This window comes from Haliotis rufescens, unplaced genomic scaffold (assembly GCF_023055435.1).
Source record: "Haliotis rufescens isolate VD_foot unplaced genomic scaffold, xgHalRufe1.0.p SCAF_15, whole genome shotgun sequence".
NCBI lineage: Eukaryota > Metazoa > Mollusca > Gastropoda > Lepetellida > Haliotidae > Haliotis > Haliotis rufescens.
This window is the reverse complement of record NW_025963835.1, coordinates 892,668-920,598: the sequence shown is the minus strand read 5'-3', so window position 1 is coordinate 920,598 and position 27,931 is coordinate 892,668. Positions and strand designations below refer to the sequence as shown.

General features: G+C 40.8%; 1 protein-coding gene across 1 annotated transcript; it reads left to right on the top strand.

Annotated features, from left to right (window-relative positions):
• On the top strand, positions 1-27,931 carry LOC124142123 (conditioned medium factor receptor 1-like). The gene is made up of 11 exons (XM_048396006.1): positions 1-216; positions 5,595-5,670; positions 7,204-7,352; positions 12,152-12,288; positions 14,221-14,332; positions 15,912-16,071; positions 19,863-20,042; positions 22,832-22,921; positions 23,863-24,007; positions 25,536-25,651; positions 26,273-27,931. The coding sequence occupies exons 1-11, from the start codon at positions 88-90 to the stop codon at positions 26,392-26,394; spliced, it is 1,416 nt and encodes a 471-aa protein (XP_048251963.1). The 5' UTR covers positions 1-87; the 3' UTR covers positions 26,395-27,931.

Genomic DNA, 27,931 nt, shown 5'->3' with positions numbered 1-27,931 from the left:
AACAACGGTCAAAGGTCAAAGTTTGTTTTGGACAATCAGCCTTCCAACACATGACTGGGATAAATACAAAGTTCAAATATAGCCACCATGGATCTGTTTTTGATTGGCATCGTATTTATTGTTGTTGTACTTCTTCTAATTATTGTGTTAGGACTGACATCCAGCGAGAAGGAAGGAAATATCAAAGACTTCCCGTCAAAATACCCAGAGCAAAAGGTTTGTTCACGAACAGCTGACGAGAAGGAAATTATATTCTTTGTTCGTTCAGAATCACTCGTTATTGTTGTGGTTGCTGGTTGTGACATAAAAGAGCAAATAAATTGCATCTCAAACTGTGTTATAGTTAACAAAATGGAAAAATAATTGTCATTATTATTCGAGTTATAATTAACTCAAACTCGTTCACATACACAGACATTTCACAAAATATTCCATCATGATTTCCCGTTTACATAGTGGCTAACACGCACGCAACGATTATCACACCAAAAAATATGACGAACAAATGAATATTTTTTCCGAGATACTCAGAAACAAGCTATCGCTAAAACCATATTTTGACAATGATTGCTTGTTTGATTGTTGTTCAACATGTTTAACACTGCAGTCATCAATATTCCAGCAATATGACACTGTTGACAGTGGTCTGTACGTAATCAGTCTGAACCCAATCTCAATAAAATCAGATCTTAGTTCTCGCTGCAGCTAAACAAAGATCTGAGGACATCCCATAACGGGTCACGTCAGACCAACCTTTTGCAAACTCTGACCGACCAGTTGAATTACTGACAAGAAGTCGACATTAGCCAATCAGAAGGCAGCTTTCTCGTGCTTTACAGCACTAATTTCAAATTGGCGATACGCCTCGAAACACATTTTGACAAATTCTCGCTTAAAAATGTGAAACCTGAACAAAAGATCATTCTTGAACAGCTAATATATGGTTTAGATTGTATAGATTCAGTCGTTAAGCCCTTACTATCGTTCGGAATACACTGTTTTAAAGTTTTCGAGGTTGCATGATTAGAAATCACATTCTGACTGTCACTTTCAAGATCTGGTAAATGACGCTCTGATTGTTTGGATAAAAGGTCGTTCTGACGTGACTCCTAATGGGATGTCCTCAGATCTTTGTTTAGCGGTAGCGAGAACTAAGATCTGATTTTAATGAGATTGGTCTGAACCAGACAATCCATTTTCTATCGCACTGAAATTCTCTGTGCAGAGTTGCGTCCCTTGGGAACACAAGAAACCTATGCTCATTGGTTTGAATCCTTGTTTGCCCTGATTATGTTTCTAGGTTTGTCAGCACCATACCCATACAGTTGGTTTCACCAAAGTGGTAAGCATCTGAGACCTGCATCAATTCGGGATTTCCTTCGACATTAAGCTAACACTCCATGATATAACTGAAGGCTGTGGCAAACCCAAGTTACTCACTCACTCACTCACTTACGTACAACATGCATGAACTTTGTGCGAACCAACCATTGCCTGGCAGTAAGGCAACTTGCAGCGCACAATATCAAACGAGAAACGTTGCCCATTTATGCAATGTAAACTGAGGACACATTGGTGAACTTTGTGTGAACCAACCATTGCCTGACGGTAAGGCAACTTGCAGCGCACGATATCAAGCGAGAAACGTTGCCCATTTAAGCAATGTAAACTGAGGACACAGTGGTGTGAGTAATCACTGTTTTCGCTTTTGCTGAAACAGATTGCCTCTGTATTTGTTGATTTATTAATACAGAGCTCCAGATAAGCTGCGTATCTGCGTGAAATACTCATCAGAAATGGAGAAATACACAGTAAAATATAATCCAAGCGTATCAAGTACGCAACGAACATTACAGATACGCTACAAAAATAAAACTTGTGCGTATCATCAAAATATTGTGAAGTAACCCTGCGTATTCGATTAGCAAATCAGCAACATATTTTGAAATTATAAAGGGGCATTCCGTCAACCTTGCCAAACTCCACATGACAGTTACATCATGATCATTTGCCATCACACTTTCTTGTGGAAGTATCGTGGTATGTTTGAGTCCTATAAAGCTCTCGAAACCCACACGACACCAGTTTGCAGGGACTAGATGAATAGTGTCTTTAAATATTTAACTTAAATACCCACATGTGTAAAAACTAGTGGGTAACAGAAATTTGAATACGCAGGCAGAATTACTGATACCCAATGATTTTAAAATGCATGGGTAAAACACCCACAACACCAAAAGCTTATCTGGAGCTCTGTTAATAGCATCTACATTGCAAAGTGGACATATTTGTTTGTTTGTTGTTTAACGCCGCACTAAGCAATATTCCAGCTATTATGATAGCGGTCTGTTAATAATCGAGTCTGGACCAGACAATCCAGTGATTAACATAATGAGCATCAATCTTCGCAACTGGGATACGATTTGATGGATCAACCAAGTCAGCAAGTCTGACCACGCGATCCCCTTAGTCGCCTCTTACGACAAGCACAGTCGCCTTTTTACGACAAGTATGAGTGGCTGAACTCCTATTCTACCCCGGATCTTCACGGGTCAGTAGACATATGTTTTCATGGGTGATGAAGGAATATTGTACATACCTGTGAAGCCCGCGAGGATTCCAGGTAAGACTTGTGATCCCCAGCAACCTATGCTTTTCGTAAGAGGCAACTATACTTTTTGTAAGAGGCGACTTAATTGATTGGGTGGTCTGGTTTGGTGACTCGGTTGATGCATGTCATCTATCCAAATTGCATCTATCGATCTTCATGATGTCAATCACTGGATTGTCTGATCCAGACATGCCTATTTACAGACTGGCGTCATTTTGCTGAAATATTGCTGAGTGCGGCATTAAACAACACAAAAAAACAAACAAACCTGTGAAGTATTGACAATGAATCTGTGTAATGATTATGTTAATTATGGTAATGTTTGAATGTTATTAGAACAATCACTGCATCTAAGGCCCACCAAAATAGTATTGTGTCTGCTTGTCCCAGCCCACATTATTCTCAACCTCCAGTCAGGCCTTTGTCATTTTCCTGATTTTTAACTTAGGGTAGGTAACTCTAACCTGCTTTTAATTAAATGAAAGTCAAATGTTGCACTCCGTAATAGTCTGGCGATGTGATGGCAGCCAGTATCCAGTGATTGATACCGCAAACACCATCAGGTTACGATGTCACGCTATCGACCAAGCCCAACCACACAATCCATTTGTTCACCTCCCAGGAAAAGCGTAGGCTTACTGGAATCCTCACAGTTGGTTTGGCTTATAAATAAAGACTTGAGGTACAAACTGCACATGGCGTACAATGCATGTCTTGCATCTGCAGATTGTGAGTGCATGTTGAGAGAGATCAAGAGGCTGAAAGGCCTTTTGAGATTGTCAAGTTCAGTTTAGATATCACTCTACCCAACTTTTATGAATCGCTGCAAAAAGGAGTTAATTTTTTCTGACAAGAATGTACCGCTTGGAATAGTGTTGGTGAATCATGCAATATAAAACAAAAAATGGGGGCATGGGTGGCCCAGTTGTCTAAGGCGCCGCAATTCTCTGTGCAGCTGACACGCCGTGATATGACTTTAATACTGTTAAAAGCAGCATTAAACCCAACTCACTCACACACACAATATAAAAATAGAAGCTGCATCATCGGATCATTTTAGGCTGAACCAAAAGAGCAGAAACATAAAATACTGCGCTCTGCTTATTTCTTTGAACACTGTAGTCTGTATCCCAGGGTAGTAGGCCGTTGACTTATCCCACAGATGACATCCTTGCCTTGGCTGAAGGTCCCTGGTTCCAATACCAGCACTGTACTCACTTACATTGATTCTCAACTTGGGGCTGAGCACGTTCATATTGTTTGAGCAAAACAAGACTCTGTGCCCTTCTGTGTGGCCTTTAGTAGATGAGTCTGTAGCAGGGTATGGAATGGTCCTGCAGATGACATCCTTTCCTTGACAGCTTGCTGATTGGGTTTAACATTTTGGTCCTGTGGACAAGGCATCCGAATTTGCATCAGAAGTCAAAACCCAGCACTGAACTCTGATATTTCGAAAGCTACACTGGTGCAAAATGTGGGTCCGAGCATGTCCATATTAAATTTGAGTCAAATAGGGCATAGTACCCTACAATGCAGCACTGTACCTGCCTTCTGGGGGGGTGTATCTAGTTGGGCATGTAGTCGTCCTGTAGATGAAGTCCTTTCCTTGTCAGCTTGCTGACGGGGTTAACTTCTGATGTCTTGTAGACAAGGCATCCTACCATGAGAATTTGATGGCATCTACCCTGGTTCCTAATATGGGACGGAGCATGTTCCTGTTAAATTTGAGCAGTATATGTCTCAGTTGTCTACTCTGCATGCCTTCTGTTGAGGGAGCATGTTACAGTGCATGGAGTCATCCCTTTGGCTCTGGACATCACAGGACTCTGAAATGTATGCTTGCTACACCTGCTATTTTCATAATGTCCTTGATGATACTCAACATGTTCAACCTATATTGTTTTCAATTTTTTCAATTTGTTTTCACATTCTGATCCCCCCATGAAGATCTGGGGTAGAATAGATCTTTAGTAACCAATGCTTCTCCACCTGTGAAGATCCGGGGAAGAATTGGTCTTCAGCAACCCATGCTTTTGCAATGTCGATAAACAGATTTGCAGGTGCTACTGAGTTTTTGGTGCCCAGACTTTTTTTTACTTTCTAATTAGCCCAAAGCTTAAATATCTTATGCCTTTGTTTCCAAGTGAAATTTCTGTGCATTGTATACTTAATAACATTGCAAATCTGAAAATATGCTATATCTACAGATAAACCTCGTTATTCCGGACCTCGATCATTGAGAAACCCTAGCTAATGGACAATTTCTATTGGAAAGGCCTACATGTATGCAAAGGGACATTATTCTGTAACCATTATTCATTAATCCACGAGCACGGGTATGGTGCTGACAAACCTAGAAACCGGGATTCGAACCCACAATCATAGGTTGCTGGCGTGCCCAAGGGACGCAACTCTGCACAGTGAATTGCAGCGCCTTAGACGACTGGGCTAGTTTTTGGATAATTTTCCATAATATGTGTCACTTTAAAATACATGTATCATTTTGTATCCATTCATGACCTTTCCATAGGGGACCGCCTCCATGGTCTAGTGGTAGAGCATCTTCCCAGAGATCTGAAGGTCAAGGGTTTGATCCCCGGCCGCGATATTTCAAAGATGTTAAAAGTTGGTACTTGTTGTCACCCTGCCTGTCGCTCTGCATTAAGACTCTAAAACAAGGACTGGTTGGCTCGGAGTCAGTATACTGTGTCTGAGTGGGGTATTCATGTTAAACTGCAGCATGGTATCTCATTGGGCTAGCACTATAAAATCGTCATTAGTCCGAACTAGCACACACACACAAACACTTTTTGTATTTTCACCCATTGTACCTTTGTAAGGAATCATGTCTAGGTCCTGTTGAGGAGTGTGACGAGCAATTACTTTGATCACTAGGTTACCCCAGTGTTATTGAATGCTCCACGAAATGTCTGTCATTGAGGATTTCCAGACGTGAGTGATTGATGCCAGTTTGTATTGACAGACGGCTGAGAAGGAGCATTATGATGTCGCCATTGTTGGAGCCGGCCCGTCAGGATCAGTGTGTGGCTATTATCTGGGTGAGTATTTGTTCACTCTGAATGGACACCTAACCATGCCTTGTGTAACCCCTTTTAACCTGTATTCCTCTCGGAAACCCCTGGCGAAATGACAAATCTAGGGGAGATAACTCCTATGGTTAAACAATTCAACTGGAGTTACATCCCTTTTGTTTTTCATGTGACCTATGTTGTGTATGTAGCAGTCTGATTCAGTTATTAAGACTTAAGGTCAGATCTTTTACTCCCAGTATGATAGAGGTGCCAACCCCCTTTTGGTATGCCAGACAAGCCCTATTAAGTGGTATTCCAGATGCCACTGTGCAGTACACTGGATGCCATGAATGTTTGTCTGGTACACAGATGCCAATATTTCAATGGTGACACGTCAATAAAATGATGTACCAGCTGTGTACACTGATATGACTTACAGTGTGACAGATGCCTAGAGAGGTGAGATTGGCACCTCGTGACACAGCTCTGCGTGAAGATCTGGGGACACCCCAATAGGATACCTCAATGTGTGACCTGGCTGATAGTCTGTCTTACAATCCCTGATACAAATATATATCAAATACAGCCCATGCAAGTCTATAATGTTTGGCAAGTCTAGATTACTGCAGTATCTGAAAATGAAGAGAGTCACTGGGCTCCCTTTTATTATATTTTTATTAAGATATCTGAACAACTGTTTGTTCCTGTATGATATATTCATTTCAGAGACTAGACGTTAGTCTACCTGGCTGATTGTGGGTCATCGTACACTCATGGAGTGGCTAATTGCTCATTCTGTCAACTGACGATTTATCTAACTGGACTCATTATTTACAGGCCAGTGTAATGTAGGTGTGATTATGCTGGCTGAAGCACAAAACAGCATTCACTCAACTCGAAAGGGTGCACAGGAATCACACACGCACAAATACGGTGTTAGCGTTGGGCGTCTCAACGTGCGTGATTCCCGTGCACCCTGTTGAGTTGATTGGTTCAACTGTGTCATATGGCCCTGTGGCGCAGGGGTAGCATTATGCAGATGGTTGTTTCAATGAATGCTCGTTCCACCCGTGACGAACAGGTCTGGTTGTTTATTGATGAAATATAGTGATAGCTAAATAGACAGATTTTTTATTCATGCACTGATTGTCTTTAAATGTAATATCCAGTTATGTATGACTGTTTAACAATCTCATACCAACCTTGACTGGAGTAGGTCCAATAGTTTTTCAGATATTGTTGTAAACATGGTAAACGTCGGTACCTTAAATTACCTTCCAGACTATACGTCCCTTTGATTTGCCAGAAACCTATAAACATGAATTCAAATTCTAGATTCGCCTAATTATGTTTCCAGGTTTGTCAGCACCATTACCCATGCTCGTGGGGTTTTCCAAAGTGGTAAATGTTTTAGACCCATATCACCTCAGGCTTTCCTGCCCTAACACGTGTACTGGCATGAAGCGATGTAACTGGAATACTGGTCAGTGTGACACCAGCAGCTGTAGTAATTGTTATCCGATGTGTTGAATGTGCTTAATCAGTTCCATTTATTTTTAGGAAAAGCAGGATGGAAATGTCTCCTTTTAGAGAAGAAGAAATTTCCCAGAGACAAATATTGTGGGGATGCTGTGTGTAAGACTGGAATCGAGATCCTCATGGACATGGGAATATATGATCAGCTCATCAAACAGAACAAAGCTCATGTGGTGAGTTTTACAAATTACATGATAGGATTTCTTTTCATTTTGGGTTCACCTTTACAGGCCTCAAAGTTGCGACTAAAACGGTCGCCACTGCGACTTAAATTTCAGTTTGTCTACTGTCTAAAATTCAGAGGTAGCCAAATGACTACCTAGAAAAATATCTTGTGGAAACTAAATTCTATTGCTCCACATCTGTAGATACAAAAATAAATAACAGCTGATATTGGAAAACACGTCTGCTGATAATTGTACATGTACTCGCAAATAATTCCTTCTAAAGTCAACAATGAACCAAAATACATAAAAATTAATGTAATTAGTACTTTATTTTAGTTGGCAATGCCCATTTGATGAGCGAGGATATACCTATATAATCTAGTAACATAAACTGTATCATTGTTCAAGTCACAAGTAACAAAATTCAAGTTCAGTTTCAATAAAGATACAATTTCAAGACTAGTGCTGTAACTTGTACATATTATAATAGTTATTTGATAAAGATAATTTCAAATGCTTTTGGCTACCTACAATATTGGCTTGACTTCTTGATTTTACCACTGGCTTCCTGGAAAGAAATACTTGTAGCCATATGGCTACTTGGTAAAAATTTAAACTTTGAGGCCTGCTTGATTTAAGCTTGTGTGACACCTTTTTGACTGTGATCTGGAATCCATCACCGTCCATCCATTAGCACTATAAACTCTCAAACTACTGAACATGTCAATATGAGTGTCACAGAACATGTTCTAAGTAGAATTTTCATTTTGATAAATTCAAAGTTGCCACCTCGTTTTAGTAAATAATCTTTTATCATCACTCCGATCTCTTCTCCTCAGGAACCATTTGACACACCATATTCACCGTATTACGGTTTAAGCTTATATATATGCGCCCTAGAGTGGTATTTACTGTAAATCTATAACAGGAAATAAATGCAGAAAAAGCGATTGGTCTTCACTCGCATTAATTAACTTTGCATTAATGTGGAAATACCAACTTGAATATAAACACAAACACAGTTTATTGAGCAGCAGTTGTAACAAGTATATAACAATGTCATTCAAAGAATAGGAATTACACAATGTGCATCCTGTGAGTTATCACTGCTGGGGTCAAGAGTTCTACCCACTCGTGTCAAGCTTGTTGACACCTTCTACACATACAAATCAGTGAACTTTTTTGGTTCAATTATTTTATTTCCTTTGAACTACCTTCAGGCCAGTCAACCGAGTTTACATATATACTGTGTGTTGTGTTTGAGTCGCATTGATATTGAGTCGCATTTTTGGCTAGGGGTCAGCAGTCGCATTAATTCGGAGACGCATTAATTTTCAGATTTACAGTATATTATTATTATACAATGAGGAGAATATCTTAGTGTATCAGTATCTATACAATAATACTAAGGCTACAGGGAGTATTTAAGCCTATTTTTACTTTCAAGTAACTAATGCTGCTAAGGGCTCTATAAATTTAGCATTACAAATGCGGCCTGATCAATGGGCAACAACAGAAAGAAAAAAGATTTATAACTAACACAAAAAAAAGCGATGGTTGCATCAAGGTCAAGGGTATTTATCCTGATATGTTTTTGTATTTGTTGTTTAATGCCGCACTCAGCAATATTTCACGTATAAGACAGCCTGTAAACAATCGAGTCTGGACCCGACAATCCAGTGAATACCCCGAACTACGACACACTATCAATCAACTCACTGAGTCTGACCACCCGATCCCTTTGGTCTCCTCTTACCATCAGGTTGCTGGAGACCTATTCCAACACGGAACCTCCTCGGGGTTTATTTTAGAATGGAAATATGATACCATTGATATTCAAGGAGGATATAGTAAGCCATTCTTGGATTTCCTCAACCCACTTTTCCCTGGACCTTGTCAGCATCTTTAGGACTATCAAGCAAACAAACCTACATCATCCGAAATCTTGGCTGTGTTGTCCAGAAAAACAACCTCATTTATGAATAGTATGAATAAAACCAATTATTGACAGGAGCAGATGTTTTCAGATTATCAAACATATATACAACTGCGAGTATTAGTTTGTAGGCGTTTAGTAATTAGATGTCATCATCATCATCATCATCATCATCATCATAAGGAGTGTTATGGATAATACATTTTTTATTAACAAATTATTATTTATACAAATGAAGCCATTTATTATTAGTTGCATAGAAATGAAGCTGTGTTCCCAATGGCTGGCTTTAGAAAGTGCCAGTCCCGGTGGAATGGCAACTCTTAAAATGACCAGTCTCCCCCCAATTTTTGTTACCATATTTTCTTGAGTATGGTGTGCACTTTCTTTCCAAAATACACAGCTGTGTAGAAGGGGGTGCGCATTATACACGCCATAATGAGTTCTGATGTTTTCTCCCAAAATGGAAAGACATTATGTAACACTGGAAATACCATGTCAACAAATCCATACTGACGTACGCAAATTAATCATGTAATTACACTCTCTGGCTGTAAAAAGTGTTTTTTGTAGTCTCAACGTGAACAAATAAAAAAACATATGGAAATTACCTGGTTTTAATTCTTTCAACATCATGTTCAATGCAGAGTACATTCATGGCTGACAAGTTCAGTGACGTCATATCTGAAGTAACTAAGTTAGATCTACTTGCATCATGTACAAGTCATTCACAAAAATATCAGTCACAATGTTCCCCTTTTTTTTCTCAAAATATTTTACTTTGGTTCGAGACTAAGTAACGACAAATAATTTATTTATTTTTAAACCATGAAGGCAAGCAAAATGTAATTTCCTGCCCCAAAAATAGACTATAGCAAACCTTGATTATAACAGACCAGCTGGCATCTTTCGAAAAATATAATTTATTGATTATCACCGATGTTTTGTTCAAAAACAAAGATTTATAAGGTACTATTTGCCGGTCCACAGGGTCTGTCAGTCACATGAATTATCGGTTAAAAATAGGTAATTACTGTTAAACAGGAACACTGGTGGCCCCAATTGTGACAAGACTGATGTTATATAATTAAGAGGGAATTACAAAATTAAAATTAGAATAAATAATAAACAACATGAATAAGTGTTGCCCCGATACATCATTGAATTAATGCAGGGCTTAAACTGGATTTAACTTGCACTAGGTGCATATTAACATAAAACCTAGTTGCACCAGACAAAACCAGGTTGCACCCTGGTGCCATAAATTTATCAAAGTTGAAACATAGGCTGGTCTGCTACCTGTGTCACGTACATTAATGATGTATTGCTGTTTAATGTTATAGGAGGGGGCACGGGTGGCCCAGTCGTCTAAGGCGCCGTGATTCGCTGTACAGAGTTGCGACCCTTGGGCACGCCCCAAACCTATGATTGTGGGTTCGAATCACGGTTCGCCCTGATTATGTTTCTAGGTTTGTCAGCACCATACCCATGCTCGTTGGTTTCACCGAAGTGGTAAATGTCTGAGACCTTCATCACCTTGGGCTTTCCTCCCACGATATAGCTGTAATACTGTTAAAAGTGGCATTAAACCCAACTCACTCACTCACTAATGTTATCGGAACATGTGCTTATAATATTGAAGTGTCCGCATTTTGATGACGTCAACCCCAAGATAGCATGACAAATTACACATAACACAGGGATAAGTGATATAATATGCTATATACAGCGTGGAAGTATTGTGTTCAAAGATCGATGTTGTGTGAACAGTAAATGGTTAGTCAGACACATATTAATTTTTTAACATGCACTTGGTGCATGTAGACATAAATATGACGTTGCAATTTTCAATAATAGGTTGCACCGGTGCATGTTTTATATAGCTTAATAGAGCACTGGTATTGTCTGCTTGAAATCACATTATGGTGTAAGGGATTTTTCTGGGATTCCAGATAAATTGTCTTTGGCAGACAAATATTGTTATTTTGTTCCAAATTGTGATTTTTTTTAAATTCCTATTTTCCTTAATTGAGAGGTATTTTAACATTGAAGTTTAACATAGCATTCAATGCAATAATGTTAAACTAAGCAGTAAAGCCTCTTCCTCTATTTGGTCCTGTTCTCTGTGAAATACAAGTCACCTTACAAAGCTATAACTTTAGTTAAACAATATATCACGTGACTAAGCACAGGGTCGGGTAGTCCTGTGGGTACACAAGTCCTACTCAGGACCCACCCGACCCGAGTACCCAAGTTACCCGTCCCAGCCCTACTAGATATATACCTGGGTATTCATTTCTGGCTTTGTACCTCTTAGCATATTGACCAACGTTCTAAAAGCTTTAAACAAGAAATAAATTTATCTGACCTTAGACATATTATAAGGGGACTTCATTTCCTTTTAGTCATACAATGTTAGTTATAATCAGCAGAGGGTAAGTTTGTTTGGTGCAATGCTCCTTGCAACAGTATTTACGTTATTTCACGGCATGGCAGCTTGATGTAGCAGGAAATCCCAGAGTGATTCAGGCCTTTAACTATTACCACTAAGTAGAACTCATGTGTTGGTTAAGATGGTGACAAACCAAAAATAATAATCAGGGCGAATCTGAGATTCGAATCCATGATCATAGGATGCTGGTGTGTCTAAGGGAGACAACTCTTCACTGTGAATTGCAGCACCTTGGACTACTGGGCTACTTGAGGCCTTCCATCAACAAAGAAATGTATGATTCGAACCCACGTTCATAGGATTCTTCTACGGGACACAACTCCGCACTACGAATTGTTGTGCTTTAGGTGATTTGGCCACCTGTGTGCCTCCATCAGCACAGGAATAAATTTATATGATGTCCCTCTTTGGTTCCAGTCCGACAACGGAGGCATGTGCAGCCCTGGGGGGTTGAGCTTCATCGGGCGGAGTCAGGAGGGGTTCGGGCCTGTCCCCGCAGCTCTCGCGTGTAAGAGAATACACCTTGATGAGGCCATCGCCATGGCAGCAAAACGGTGAGTAAAATTAATAACATTAATTCTGCAGCGATAAAATCTCAAGAGTACTTTTATGTTTGTATGATATTGTTTTTGAGCCATTCAGTGAAGATCTGGGGTAGAATAGGTCTTCAGCAACCCAAGCTTGCCGTAAAAGGTGACTATGTTTGTCGTAAGAGGCGACTTACGGTAACGGGTGGTCAGACTCGCTGACTTGGTTGATGCATGTCATTGATCCCAATTGCGTCGATCGATGCTCATGGTGTCAATCACTGGATTATCTGGTCCAGCCTCGATTATTTACAGACCGCCGTCATATAGCTGGAATATTGCTGAATGCGGCGTTAAACAACAAACAAACAAACAAACAAACATTACTCTGGGTACAACACTCTTAAAGGGGTCATTTAGGACAGACCTATCTAATTACAGTTTATAACGAACAAGCTTATAACAAACTGACGGATATAACGAACTGTTTGTTTGGTCCTGGCCATTTGTTGTATATTTTATTATATAAAATTCATGGATATAACGAACATGCTTATAATGAAATAACGGATATTGCGAACTTAGTTTGTGGTCCCATATGTACTCGAAGTTTATAACTGAGCTGCTCACGTGTCACTAATCTGCCTATCAAAACATCCAGGGCCATGTGCAGCTGTTCAAAGAGTCAATAAACAATTGAAGGCATTTGATTTACTCTAAGTACTGACACCTTGTCCTCAAATTATGCACTCAATTACCAATAGTAACACAGTGATTAGGCTATGGCCTTTGAAGTGGATATATTCTGTGTATAAAATGTGAGGACTTGAGTGAGGTATTGATAAACTTACAATGGCAGACACAAGCAGAACAAAGAGTAACATGATGTGGTCACATGACTTGATCCAAGATGTCTGACAGTCGAAATGCTTATAATGAACTACGGATATAACGGACTAAAATTAGTGGTCCCTTTGAGTTCATTATTACTGTAGTTTACTGTACTTGTCTTACAGCCTGTAAGTTTTAGTCAAATTCCCCCCCAAAAGAATCTGGAAATAGGAATTAATAATGTCTATTTAGTGTTTATGTCACAAATTACAGTTACTTTGATATTTTGACAATTGTTTGTTTCCATGCTCAGTCCAGCAAAGATTTTACCTGAACTGAAATGATATGGTATTAAATTCTACCAAAAATCGAATGCCAAAAGGCTGTTGGATTGGGATTCTCCCCAGGGAGCAGTGAAAATATGCTGCTGAACATTTATTCTTGTGGTTGTGACAGGCATTAGAAAATATTCAATTCTAACCAGGGGAATTCTATGAAATAGCATTTGGAATTATCAGTAATTTTCCAAAGCACTCTCTCTATATGTGATATGTCACAGATCTCACAGATATGTATGACGTCACACTGAATGCAATGACTTCGATCCCAGGCCGCGTCACACCAAAAGATGTTAAAAAGATGGTACTTCTTGTTACCCTGTCTGGCGCTCGGCATTAAGGGGCTAAATCAAGGACTGGTCGGCTCAGAGTCAGTATACTGTGTCTGAGTGGGGTATTCAAGTTAAACTGGGGCATGGTATCTCAGTGAGCTAGCACTATAAATTGGCATCAGTCCGGACTAGTACAAGCAGCCACACAAACACAGACATGAACATGCACGTCGCTATATATGTGCAATAATCTTGGACGCGACATTAAACCCCATTTCACCTCACCTCACCTTGTCAAAATGAGTGAATGAGTGAGTTAAAATTTAACGTCACATCAGCATTATTTCAGCCATATCGTGACGAGAAGTACATTAATTCTCGAAAAAAAGAAAGAAAAAAAAAGTATTCATGTGAAGTGAGAAGTCTGAAAGCGTTCCATGATTCCATTTAGGGATATTTTTTGACAAATCAGTTTGCAGCAAACACACTCCGTCATTTTACAATGTTGGTTTCTTCAGGGCAGGAGCTGATTTGCGGGAGGAATGTTCTGTGGATGAAGCTATATTTGACAAGAACAAAGGACTATGGACTGTGACCTTGGACAATAGTGACACAAGGTTTACAGCCAGGGTAATCCTACCATTGTATAGTACTGTTATTGATTAACGAGTGAGTGAGTGGTTTAATCAGCATTTTCCCCTGTACCTGATATTGATTGGTACAAGATGGCTTGGACCAGTAAATTGAAGGGCTGTCGTTCCCAATGTCCAGTACTCTGTGTCCTCTGCCCAGTTTTTTTTATTTACTGACAGTTTATTCCGGAATCTGCAACAGTACAAGCCTAACTTGATTGGGCAACAGATATTGACAAACTAATTTTAAACTTTTATCCTCAGGCATATCTCTTAGCAAAAATAGGTCAAACAAAGGTAATTTAGTCCATTTTCCTAAATCAGGATAAAACTGAGATCCCAATGTGCCTACAGTAATTTCTCTAAGCAAACTAGGATGTAGGCACAATGGGATTTAGGCACAATGGGATTTAGGCACAATGGGATATAGGCACAATGGGATGTGGGCACAATGGGATGTAGGCACAATGGGATGTAGGCACAATGGGATTTAGGCACAATTGGGTGTAGGCACAGTGGGATGTAGGCACAATGGGATTTAGGCACAATGGGATTTAGGCACAATGGGATGTAGGCACAGTGGGATGTAGGCACAATGGGATTTAGGCACAATGGGATTTAGGCACAATGGGATGTAGGCACAATGGGACTGAACTGTAGAAATATGGTGTACTGTTTGACTTGTAACAGTTACGTGACTCCTATAGTAAGGATTCTATCAGTTTACCGAAGTGGTAGATCAGCAATATTACAGCTATAGGACAGTGGTCTGTAAATAATTGAAGCTGGATCTGACAAATCAGTAATTGACATCATGAACATCGAACACATCATTAGGCTACAATGACATGCATCAACCATGTCACCAATGCAATTGGTAGCATTTTGTTGGAACAAATTGAAACTATATTGGGATAATAATGTCTTTATTGTTTGTAACACTGTTTCAGAATGAATTGATTCTGAGTTCATCATAATGTCACTCACAAGCTGTAGGAATACTTTTTATTGGTATGATGAAATCTATGACATTTTATTTACAGTATTCGTCGTAATAAGCGCTCAGGGTGCTCTCAAAATTAGAAATAGGGGGCTCTTATTAGAATGTTATTTTGGTGGAAAAAACAGAGTTGAAAGATAAATTTCGTGGTTTATGCTGACAGCCTGAAATGTTTATGTACGACAGATATATTTTTCCAGAATTAAATGCCCATAATTAAGGGTGCATATAACACACGAGTGCATATTATACGCAAATAAATAAGTCTTGTGTACATTGATCATTTGGAAGGGGTGCTGATTGGGATTGTTCACTAGCCAATATCTTAGCAAATTTCACCGTGGGCGCTTATTAGAGCGGGGCGCTTATTACGTCGAATACGGTACTTTATTTTCTGATTTTATGAACATATTTGATAGGGCAGGGGATATTGATGACTTTGTCATCATAATCATTTATTATTGTTATTGTTGTACATTATTGTCATCGGCGTCATCATCATCATCATCATCATCATCATTATTATTATTATTATTATCATTATTATAGGTTGTAGTTGTTATTATCAACATTATAGGTGTTAGTTTGTGCTGATGGTGCACAGTCTCGCCTGGCAACCAAACTTGGGCTTGTGACGAGGCCTCCAGACAGCACATGCTCCAGATCCTACGTAGAGGGCGGCACACACAAGTTCAAGGCCGACGGTGTCATCTTCTACAACAAGACGCTGCTTCCAGGTAGAGCAAATGTTTTATACACTGTCCACTTACCCACATGTGTCATTCATATATCAAAGGCCTGGAGCGCCTTATTTCTGGTTGGCTTTTCATTTATTTTTTGTAAAAGTCACATTTTAGGTTTTTTTGCGCAGATTCGTAACCCAGTTTTAAAAAAGTCTGGCCGCAAGTCGATATTGTGCCATGTCGTTCAAACAATAGAGTAACAGATTTTACCACTATAGTTGGCAGACCCACATTTCTTTTGAAAAAAGTGGGTAAATATAAAATATTTTACCTACTAATAACCAATAATTTAGACAATTTCCCAGCTAATGGATTAGCCCAGGCCGTGTGGTTGTGTTCGATGAACCAGCACATCAGGAACTGCTTCAGTGGCGGCCATTCATCATTTCATTTGATGTGTGCCAGCAAGATGTCAAGCATGCATCATTAAACATGGTGGACATTCTCAGTATTGACTGTCCACAGTATATCTGGGGCTAAGCGATTGATCGATTGTTGTTTTGACCCCTCAGTCAACAATATTCCAGGAGTATTGGCTGGTAAATAATCAAGTCTGGGTTTTTTATTCCACTAACCAGAAATAAGTAAGATGTCAAAAAGCAAACTCATTTACTGTCACTATCAATATTAATAGATTGTTTGAAATATATACCGGTAATTGAAACCAGTTCAAAATTTATCTCAGGCTTTAAAAAATAAAAGAATTGGTTCTCAGGCAATGGTTTTTGAAAATATAGTGTGGGCGGTGTGTTTTTTGTCTTTTTGTTTGTTTGTTCAAACTAGTATGTAACCAATAAACAGTTTTGTAATCAATAAACAATTGTGTACACACTGGTACAATCAAACTGGGAAAGGGCCTCCCTACATAATTGTATTCCTTGATGAGAAAAATACTGGAATACAGTATTTGACTACCATTGGACTTGGAATATTTAAGGATATTTTTATTTATTTTTTAAATTGAAATATTATAAAAACGTGCGGCAAAGTTTATGATGATGCGGGAAATGCCTGAGAACCAAGACTATTAATTTTTTAGCCTTAAAAACCTCAAAACAAGACGACCAATGATGAATGCCCATTCCTCACACCCCACCTTTTTTCCTACCTGCTTATATATTAATTTGTATGTGTATAAATATTTGAAAAATGAATTTTCTTATTTATTTTTTTCAACTTTCCGACCTGAGTTTTTAGGCCCAAAATCAAAAACAAAAAATATCTTAAATATAAGTCTGACCTAAAGTAGCCTGAAATATAGATTACGGTAAAATTCCTTTTTATTTGGTCCAAATAGACAAATGATCCATTTATTGTATATATTTTTTAACTCAAGTTCACAATATTTACAACTTCACGTCTGGATCAGAGGCCAGTCTTATGATTCCCAAATTTTGTGTATGAACTGGACACAAGGTATTGCATTCTATACTCATGCACATTGAGAATGGATGCAAAGATTTTATCTTCTTAGGGGATAAAGAAAATATTGTTGTTTGAATCATTAAAACTAACCAAGTTGTAGACCGCATATAACTGACATATTTGACTGGTGAGAAATACACTCAAAGCTCTGAGAATCAGGGGTTGATTTTCTCAACTGATTGTTTTCAGTATTTTTTAGTTTCATGGCCAATAGTATATTTTTTGTTATAGTTTTGTTTTATGTGTGTCGCATTATGCACCAATAAATACTTGAAGTAACATTCTATGTTGCTTTCCTAAAAGATAAATGGCGCTGACCTTATTTTATCCTGTGATCACGTTTTGAGTTACATCATCATGGGCTGATGTCACAATGCCACAAATTACCTCCCCTGGGATATAACGTATCCTTGGAAACGGCATTCTTTAATTACTGTCAAGCAAGATGAGTTACGTCATTATCGGCTGATGTCATGACGCTGTTCAAATTACCTCCCCGTGATCTAACTATCCTTGGTAACATCATTCCTTAATTGCTGTCAGGCAAGATGGCATATCCTTCCATATAGTTTCTTTAAATTTGTTGAATAATTGACTGTTATTACTTGTCAAGAAATACTGCAAAATGATGTCAAACGCCTCTCATTCCACGGGTATTTTCCAAACATATTCAAACCACTGTGTCCGTGCAAGAGGGGCCACAAAGATGTATGACGGGGGCATTGATTCCCTAGGAATTATGTCCGTCTCTGAAAAGTAATCCTTGTAAAACTCCATGTACACCTGTTGCTCAGTGTAGAGCATTTAGCAACATACCTCAGTCAAACAAAACAACCGCTGTTGCTCTTCTTCCACCATGTTCGGCCCATCTCGACACCATATCAGCCCCCTGGCTGTCGATTCAAATCTTCTGAGGTATCACGTGGTGCAACCAACTATTTCATGGCTTGCAGTTGCTGCAGTCTGCTGATACTAGTGATGCAAACAAAGTTGCAACTTTTTTTACCAAAAACACATCACATCAACTCAGGATTACCAGCGACACTGAACTTGGGCTGTGTTTACATGTGTTAGCTCGGTCCCACAATGCAGTTGTGGAATGTTTCAAGAAACGAGTGAGTGAGTGAGTGAGTTGGGTTTAACAACGCTTTTAACAGTAATCCAGTTATATCGCGGCGTGTCAGCTTAATGTGGGAGGAAAGCCCGAAGTGATGCAGGTCTTAGACGTTCACCAGTTCGGTGAAACCCACGAGCACGGGTATGGTGCTGACAAACCTAGAAACATAACTGGGGCGAAACGGGATTTGAACCGTCAATCATAGGTTTCTGGCGTGCCCAAGGGACGCAGCTCTGCGCAGCGAATCACGGCGCTCTAGACGACTTGGCCACCTGTGCCCCATTTGAGCCACGAGCTAGTGAAGCAAATAATTTTAACAACTTAAATTTAAATCCTTATTGCTGCAATGGGTTATGGATAATCACAGACTGAACAAATAATATATTTGTCACTAAGTTAAACCATAAACTACCAATTTTACTGGTGTTTTATTTTTTATAACATACTTTGTCTCTTTACATATGGGTACAGGCAATTAGGTGGAACAGCTTGTTAGTTTGTCCTGTTTGAGGATTTTAATATTCAGGACCTGTTTATTACAGATTTCTTTTTAAAACCATCTCTAATAAACACAAGGTTAGTCTTAAATTCATCATCTTAGAAAAAGTAATAAAGTTTTAAGTGTTTGGAGCATGAAGATAATGAGTGAGTGAGTGAGTGAGTATGGTTTTATGCCGCTTTTAGCAATATTCCAGCAATATCACGGCGGGGGACACCAGAAATGGGCTTCACACATTGTACCCATGAAGATAATGAAGAACTATAGCATACAAATAGTATGTACAGACAAGGTATACACTTTGAGCTGTCTGAATGACATGTGATCCAAATCCCATGAGAAACCAAATATTGGCTAAAAAGATATTTCCCATCATTCCCAATATGAGTATGAGAGTTCTTTAGCGGTTACATCCAGATACAAGATTGTTTGTTTGTTTTCTAAGTCACATTCAGCAATATTCCAGCTGTATGTGACGGCGGTCTGTAAATCATCAAGTCTTAACCAGACAATCCAGTGATTGACATCATGAGCATCGATATACTCAAACAAGTCAGCGAGTCAGACCACCTGATCCTGTCCATCGCCTCTAATGACAAGCATGGGTTGCTTAAGACCAATTCTAACCTGGATCTACACGGAGACCAGACAAAAGAGCTTCTGATTTGACTGCCATTGTTAACACATAAATCCATGAATCTTTTCACATATGTATTTGAGGTGTCACCAGATTGTTCTGTCCAGGTTACTCGGCCTTGTTCCGCCACCCCAATGACGTCCTCAACTACTGCTGTTACATCATCCCCGGCAACCCCGAGGTGAAGGGCGAGGATCTGGCCCACTGGCATGAATGGCTCAAGACAAACGATCCAAACATCAAGAGAGCTCTCGGCCCCGACCACAAGATAGAGAGGATGAAAGCTGGTACGTTGTTCAGCCCATCGGACATTTCCACAACAGCCTCGACTGCCACCACACACAACAAACACCTCACAACAGCCTCTACGTCCAAGACACACCACAAACACCTCACAACAGCCTCTACTGCCAAGACACACCACAAACACCTCACAACAGCCTCTGCTGCCAAGACACACCACAAACACCTCAAAACAGCTTCTACTGCCAAGACACACCACAAACACCTCACAACAGCCTCTACTGCCAAGACACACCACAAACACCTCACAACAGCCTCTACAGCCAAGACACACCACAAACACCTCACAACAGCCTCTACTGCCAAGACACACCACAAACACCTCACAACAGCCTCTACTGCCACCACACACCACAAACACCTCACAACAGCTTCTACTGCCAAGACACACCACAAACACCTCACAACAGCCTCTACTGCCAAGACACACCACAAACACCTCATAACAGCCTCGACTGCCACCACACACCACAAACACCTCACAACAGCCTCTACTGCCAAGACACACCACAAACACCTCACAACAGCCTCTACTGCGACCACACACCCCAAACACCTCACAACAGCCTCTACTGCCACCACACACCACAAACACCTCACAACAGCCTCGACTGCCAAGACACACCACAAACACCTCACAACAGCCTCGACTGCCACCACACACCACAAACACCTCACAACAGCCTCTACTGCCAAGACACACCACAAACACCTCACAACAGCCTCTACTGCCACCACACACCACAAACACCTCACACCAGCCTGGACTGCCACCACACACCACAAACACCTCACAACAGCCTCGACTGCCAAGACACACCACAAACACCTCACAACAGCCTCTACTGCCACCACACACCCCAAACACCTCACAACAGCCTCTACTGCCACCACACACCACAAACACCTCACAACAGCCTCTACTGCCACCACACACCACAAACACCTCACAACAGCCTCTACTGCCAAGACACACCACAAACACCTCACAACAGCCTCTACTGCCAAGACACACCACAAACACCTCACAACAGCCTCTACTGCCACCACACACCACAAACACCTCACAACAGCCTCTACTGCCACCACACACCACAAACACCTCACAACAGCCTCTACTGCCAAGACACACCACACACACCTCACAACAGCCTCTACTGCCACCACACAACACAAACACCTCACAACAGCCTCTACTGCCACCACACACCACAAACACCTCACAACAGCCTCTACTGCCAAGACACACCCAAAACACCTCACAACAGCCTCTACTGCCACCACACACCACAAACACCTCACAACAGCCTGGACTGCCAAGACACACCACAAACACCTCACAACAGCCTAGACTGCCACCACACACCACAAACACCTCACAACAGCCTCTACTGCCACCACACACCACAAACACCTCACAACAGCCTCTACTGCCACCACACACCACAAACACCTCACAACAGCCTCTACTGCCACCACACACCACAAACACCTCACAACAGCCTGAACTGCCACCACACACCACAAACACCTCACAACAGCCTCTACTGCCACCACACACCACAAACACCTCACAACAGCCTCTACTGCCACCACACACCACAAACACCTCACAACAGCCTCTACTGCCACCACACACCACAAACACCTCACAACAGCCTCTACTGCCACCACACACCACAAACACCTCACAACAGCCTCTACTGCCACCACACACCACACACACCTCACAACAGCCTCTACTGCCACCACACAACACAAACACCTCACAACAGCCTCTACTGCCACCACACACCACAAACACCTCACAACAGCCTGAACTGCCAAGACACACCACAAACACCTCACGACATCCTCTACTGCCACCACACACCACAAACACCTCACAACAGCCTCTACTGCCACCACACACCACAAACACCTCACAACAGCCTGAACTGCCAAGACACACCACAAACACCTCACGACATCCTCTACTGCCACCACACACCACAAACACCTCACGACATCCTCTACTGCCACCACACACCACAAACACCTCACAACAGCCTCTACTGCCACCACACACCACAAACACCTCACAACAGCCTCTACTGCCACCACACACCACAAACACCTCACAACAGCCTCTACTGCCACCACACACCACAAACACCTCACAACAGCCTCTACTGCCAAGACACACCCAAAACACCTCACAACAGCCTCTACTGCCACCACACACCACAAACACCTCACAACAGCCTGGACTGCCAAGACACACCACAAACACCTCACAACAGCCTCGACTGCCACCACACACCACAAACACCTCACAACAGCCTCTACTGCCACCACACACCACAAACACCTCACAACAGCCTCTACTGCCACCACACACCACAAACACCTCACAACAGCCTCTACTGCCACCACACACCACAAACACCTCACAACAGCCTCTACTGCCACCACACACCACAAACACCTCACAACAGCCTCTACTGCCAAGACACACCACAAACACCTCACAACAGCCTGGACTGCCACCACACACCACAAACACCTCACAACAGCCTCTACTGCCAAGACACACCACAAACACCTCACAACAGCCTGGACTGCCACCACCCACCACAGCTCTAACACAGACTTACAATAATTGTAGTTTTACGATCAAATGTGTGGAGCCAATTTTTGGTGTCCTCGGCCATAAAAGTGCTGGAATATTGTTAAAGACGTTGGAAAACCATACTCACTCAAAACAAAATCTTGAACTGATTTCTGTCAACAGCAAGTCTACGTATTGGGGGAGAGAAAGTGTCGTATGGAGATCATGTGATAGTCATCGGTGATGCTGCTGGAATGATTGACCCGATGACAGGTATGTTGTCTTTGTCATATTATGATGTTATATGTGCATCTTTAAAAATGTCAAACCCCTGATAGTTGTTTTATCTTTCTTAGGATTTTTATCACATGGTCTTTCATGTTAGATATGACATCCTGTCAAGATGTGGGATTTACTTATAAAATGTGACATTATTTGACAATAAGGGAGACTTACTGACAAGACAAGATACTTACTGGCAAGATGTGACTTGCACTGACAAGATGGGACATTCAATGACAAGATACCCGTGAAGATTCCGGGGTAGAATAGGTCTTCAGCAACCCATGCTTGCCGTAAAAGGTGACTATGCTTGTCGTAAAAGGCGACTTACGGGATCGGGGGGTCAGGCTCGCTGACTTGGTTAATGCATGTCATCGATCCCAATTCCATGGATCGATGGTCATGATATTAATCACTGGATTGTCTGGTCCAGACTCGATTATTTACAGACCGCCGCCATTTAGCTGTAATATTGCTGATCGCCACGTTAAACAACAAACCAACCAACCACTGACAAGATAGGACATTCACTGACAAGATGTGCTATTCACTGACAAGATAGGACATTCACTGACAAGATGTGCTATTCACTGACAAGATGGGACATTTGCTGACAAGATGGGACATTCACTGACAAGATTGGACATTCACTGACAAGATGTGACCTGTACTGACAAGATGTGCTATTCACTGATAAGTTGGGACATTTGCTGACAACATGTGCTATTCACTGACAAGAGGGGACATTCACTGACAAGATAGGACATTCACTGACAAGATGGGACATTCACTGACAAGATGGGACATTCACTGACAAGATGGGACATTCACTGACAATATGGGACATTCACTGACAATATGGGACATTCACTGACAATATGGGACATTCCAATTACACACCACCAAGTTCCAAGCTCTGCCATGTACTACAGGAGAGGGCATCCATCACGCAATGGAGGCAGGTCAGATTGCAGCACAGTTCCTGCAGGAGGTACTACTGCATGGTAATTATGACAGCGATGTGATGAAGATCTTCCACCAGAGATGGATGAGCAAGTTTGGCTATGACTTCTGGTGGTGAGTATTTTATAACCCACTGGCATATCCATATACCTGGGTGGAGAGTGTTTCATAAACCACTGACATATCCATACACCAGAATGGAGAGTGTTTCATAAACCACTGACATATCCATATACCTGGGTGGAGAGTGTTTCATAAACCACTGACATATCCATACACCAGAATGGAGAGTATTTTATAACCCACTGGCATATCCATATACCTGGGTGGAGAGTGTTTCATAAACCACTGACATATCCATACACCAGAATGGAGAGTGTTTCATAAACCACTGGCATATCCATATACCTGGGTGGAGAGTGTTTCATAAACCACTGACATATCCATACACCAGAATGGAGAGTGTTTCATAAACCACTGACATATCCATACACCTGTTTGGAGAGTGTTTCATAAACCACTGACATATCCATACACCACAGTGGAGAGTGTTTCATAAACCACTGACATATCCATACACCTGTTTGGAGAGTGTTTCATAAACCACTGACATATCCATACACCAGAGTGGAGAGTGTTTCATAAACCACTGACATATCCATACACCTGTTTGGAGAGTGTTTCATAAACCACTGACATATCCATACACCAGAGTGGAGAGTGTTTCATAACCCACTGACATATCCATACACCAGAGTGGAGAGTGTTTCAAAAACCACTGACATATCCATACACAAGAGTGGAGAGTGTTTCATAAACCACTGACATATCAATACACCAGAGTTTAGAGTGTTTCATAAACCACTGACATATCCATACACCAGAATGGAGAGTGTTTCATAACCCACTGACATATCTATACAACAGAGTGGAGAGTGTTTCATAAACCACTGACATATCCATACACCAGAGTGGAGAGTGTTTCATAAACCACTGACATATCCATACACCAGAGTGGAGAGTGTTTCATAAACCACTGACATATCCATACACCTGTTTGGAGAGTGTTTCATAACCCACTGACATATCCATACACCAGAGTGGAGAGTGTTTCATAAACCACTGACATATCCATACACAAGAGTGGTGAGTGTTTCATAAACCACTGACATATCCATACACCAGAGTGGAGAGTGTTTCATAAACCACTGACATATCCATACACCAGAGTGGAGAGTGTTTCATAACCCACTGACATATCTATACAACAGAGTGGAGAGTGTTTCATAACCCACTGACATATCTATACAACAGAGTGGAGAGTGTTTCATAAACCACTGACATATCCATACACCAGAGTGGAGAGTGTTTCATAAACCACTGACATATCCATACACCAGAGTGGAGAGTGTTTCATAACCCACTGACATATCTATACAACAGAGTGGAGAGTGTTTCATAACCCACTGACATTTTCATACACCAGAGTGGAGAGTGTTTCATAAACCATTGACATGATATCAATACTCCTGAATGCTTAAAACAACAGCTTGTGGCTTCACCAATCCCAAACCATATCAAGGATGAACTCCTTGTTGTGGAAAATGCAGGATCATCTTCTGACGGCCATATTGTTTTACAGGTCAATGATATTTGCACAGCTTGTATTCCGGTTTCCAATCCTGATTGATGCAGCAACAGCTGCTGTGAAGAGAAAAGGAGACAAGTTCCTTCTGAAATGGGCAGACATTATGACAGGTATGTGCTCTCTCGGAACAGTTTCATTAAGGAACTAACAACATGATAATCTGGGTGGAGGGGCGATTGGTTTTTTTTAAATTTAAAGGGGGGCGATTGTTTGTTGTTTTTTTCTGGAAAGAGGAGATAATTTCTTTTGACCTACACCACGATGTTTATCTGTGGTAAAATTATTTCTTTCTGGTACTTTCTGGGACAAATTATCATTTTCTTTTCTCCCTCTGAACATCAACTTTGACTATGTTTACCTTCTCACTCTCCTTTCCCCTTCTCTCTTTCTCAATCTGTTCCTTTTCCCTTTCTTAAGGGGGGCACAGATGGCCCAGTCGTCTAAGGCCACAATTGGCTGTGCAGAGTTGTATCCCTTGGGCAAGCCAGAAACCTATGATCGTGGGTTCGAATCCCAGTTCGCCCCGATGATGTTTCTAGGTTTGTCAGCACCATACCCGTGCTCATGGGTTTCACCTAAGTGGTAAATGTCTCAGACCTGCATCACCACTGGCTTTCCTCACACATTAAGCTGACATGCCGTGATATAACTTTAATAGGCATACTGTTAAAAGTGGCGTGAAACTCAACTCACTCACTTGTTTATGCGTGTTCTTCATCTTCCAAATGCAGGTCGCGTCCCGAAACTGCACATGCTGAAACCTGAGTTCACAATCGTCATCACGTACGAGCTAGTTCGACTCATCATAGGAAAGCTGTTCAGGTTTGGTGGAAAAGACAAGAAAGAAGAATAACTCAGGACAATTATACATTTTTTAAAAGAATATTCCATGTCTTGTTGAATCTATTTCGGCAGATAATCCTGACTGGTTATTCTCTTGAATTGACATTTTATATTTATTGTAAGATAGCATTTCAGCCAATGCAGCATTATCACAATTCTACGTTTTTAGGGGTTGGACGATTCACTGATACATTGATGCATCTTGATATGATGAATTTCAAGACAAATATTGTAACTTTGGATTATGTACTAATACATTGAGATTATTAGATATGTGTTTCAACTTGCCAATGCGATAAAAAACATATCCTACAGTGCCAAATTATTTGAAGTCATGTTTGTGTACAGATACCACCACACATAGAGAAACATCTAACTTTATTGGGAACGTGAGGAAAAAGTGTTTTGAGCAAGTAGACATTGCATCAGTCTTAAAAAAAGTAGTTCAAGATGACCTCATTTGTATATTTCTTGGATGGTGATACCAAGTTTATCAGTTTGGTTTATCATTTGATGATACTATCCATTTTGTGATGGATACCCCCTCATATTTATTGGTGTTCCTTGTAGCCCTATAGTGCTATGCTCGGTTAATTTTCAGTGCATCACACCATTGCCAATGCATGGGTTTGTCCCAAACTAAGAGCTCTCAGCAGGCAAATTGGGGGGAAATCATTATTTTGTTCAACATGCCTAATATTGGGATTTTTTAAAGTTCATATTGTCTTGAAGAGGTATTTTGGCCATCTCTTCTCAGAATTGTGATCAATTAAGTATTCTAAAACTAAGTATTAAAACCTCTTGCCCTTTATCATTGCCTCTTCAAGGTCATAACATTAGTTAGAACGATATTAACATGAATTAGGAAGGTTTTTAGTTTCAAATTTGGAATTTTTGCTGCCATTTCCTGGAGACATGGGGCCGATTATATCAGCCTCTGGGCAGGCCTGGATAAATCCCAGCATTGTCACAAAAGAATTGATTGTTGAGGGCACAGAATGCAGCAGCAGATTTGATATGTTTGTTTGTTTGTTTGTTTGTTTGTTTGTTTGTTTGTTTGTTTATCCAATGTTAAGGGTATGTGACAGGGGTCTGTAAGTCATCAGGTCTGGACCAAATGTCCAGTGATTGATATTATGTGCATTGATCCACACAATTGGGATACGATGACATGCATTAACCAAGTCAGTGAGCCTGACCACCCTATCCTGTTAGTCGCCTCTTACGACAAACATAGGATACGTTTTGTTTTGTGATGCATATCATGACTTTGTGTGTTGTCCCAACCCTGGAGTGTTTGTTAAATACCTACCCTGCTGATATCTATGTATATATGCACAGAACTAATGTGGTAAGTTATGAATTGTTGCTATTCTAGTCACCAAGCTGTTTTCTTAAGTGCATGCTGTCTTCAGCATCATGTCAGCTTCTGGAGTAAAACCGACTGAAAGTCAGATGAAGAGTTGTTGAGTACCCATCGTACTGATGCTTATTTCTTGTTTCTTTTGTTTGTTTGTTTGTTTGTTTGTTTGTTTGTTTGTTTGGTG

Coding starts and splice junctions, on each gene's coding strand:
- LOC124142123 (XM_048396006.1), top strand. CDS start 88: ATGGATCTGTTTTTGATTGGCATCGTATTTATTGTTGTTGTACTTCTT. Junction 16,072..19,862: donor CAACAAGACGCTGCTTCCAG/GTAGAGCAAATG, acceptor TGTTCTGTCCAG/GTTACTCGGCCTTGTTCCGC. Junction 20,043..22,831: donor GATAGAGAGGATGAAAGCTG/GTACGTTGTTCA, acceptor TTCTGTCAACAG/CAAGTCTACGTATTGGGGGA.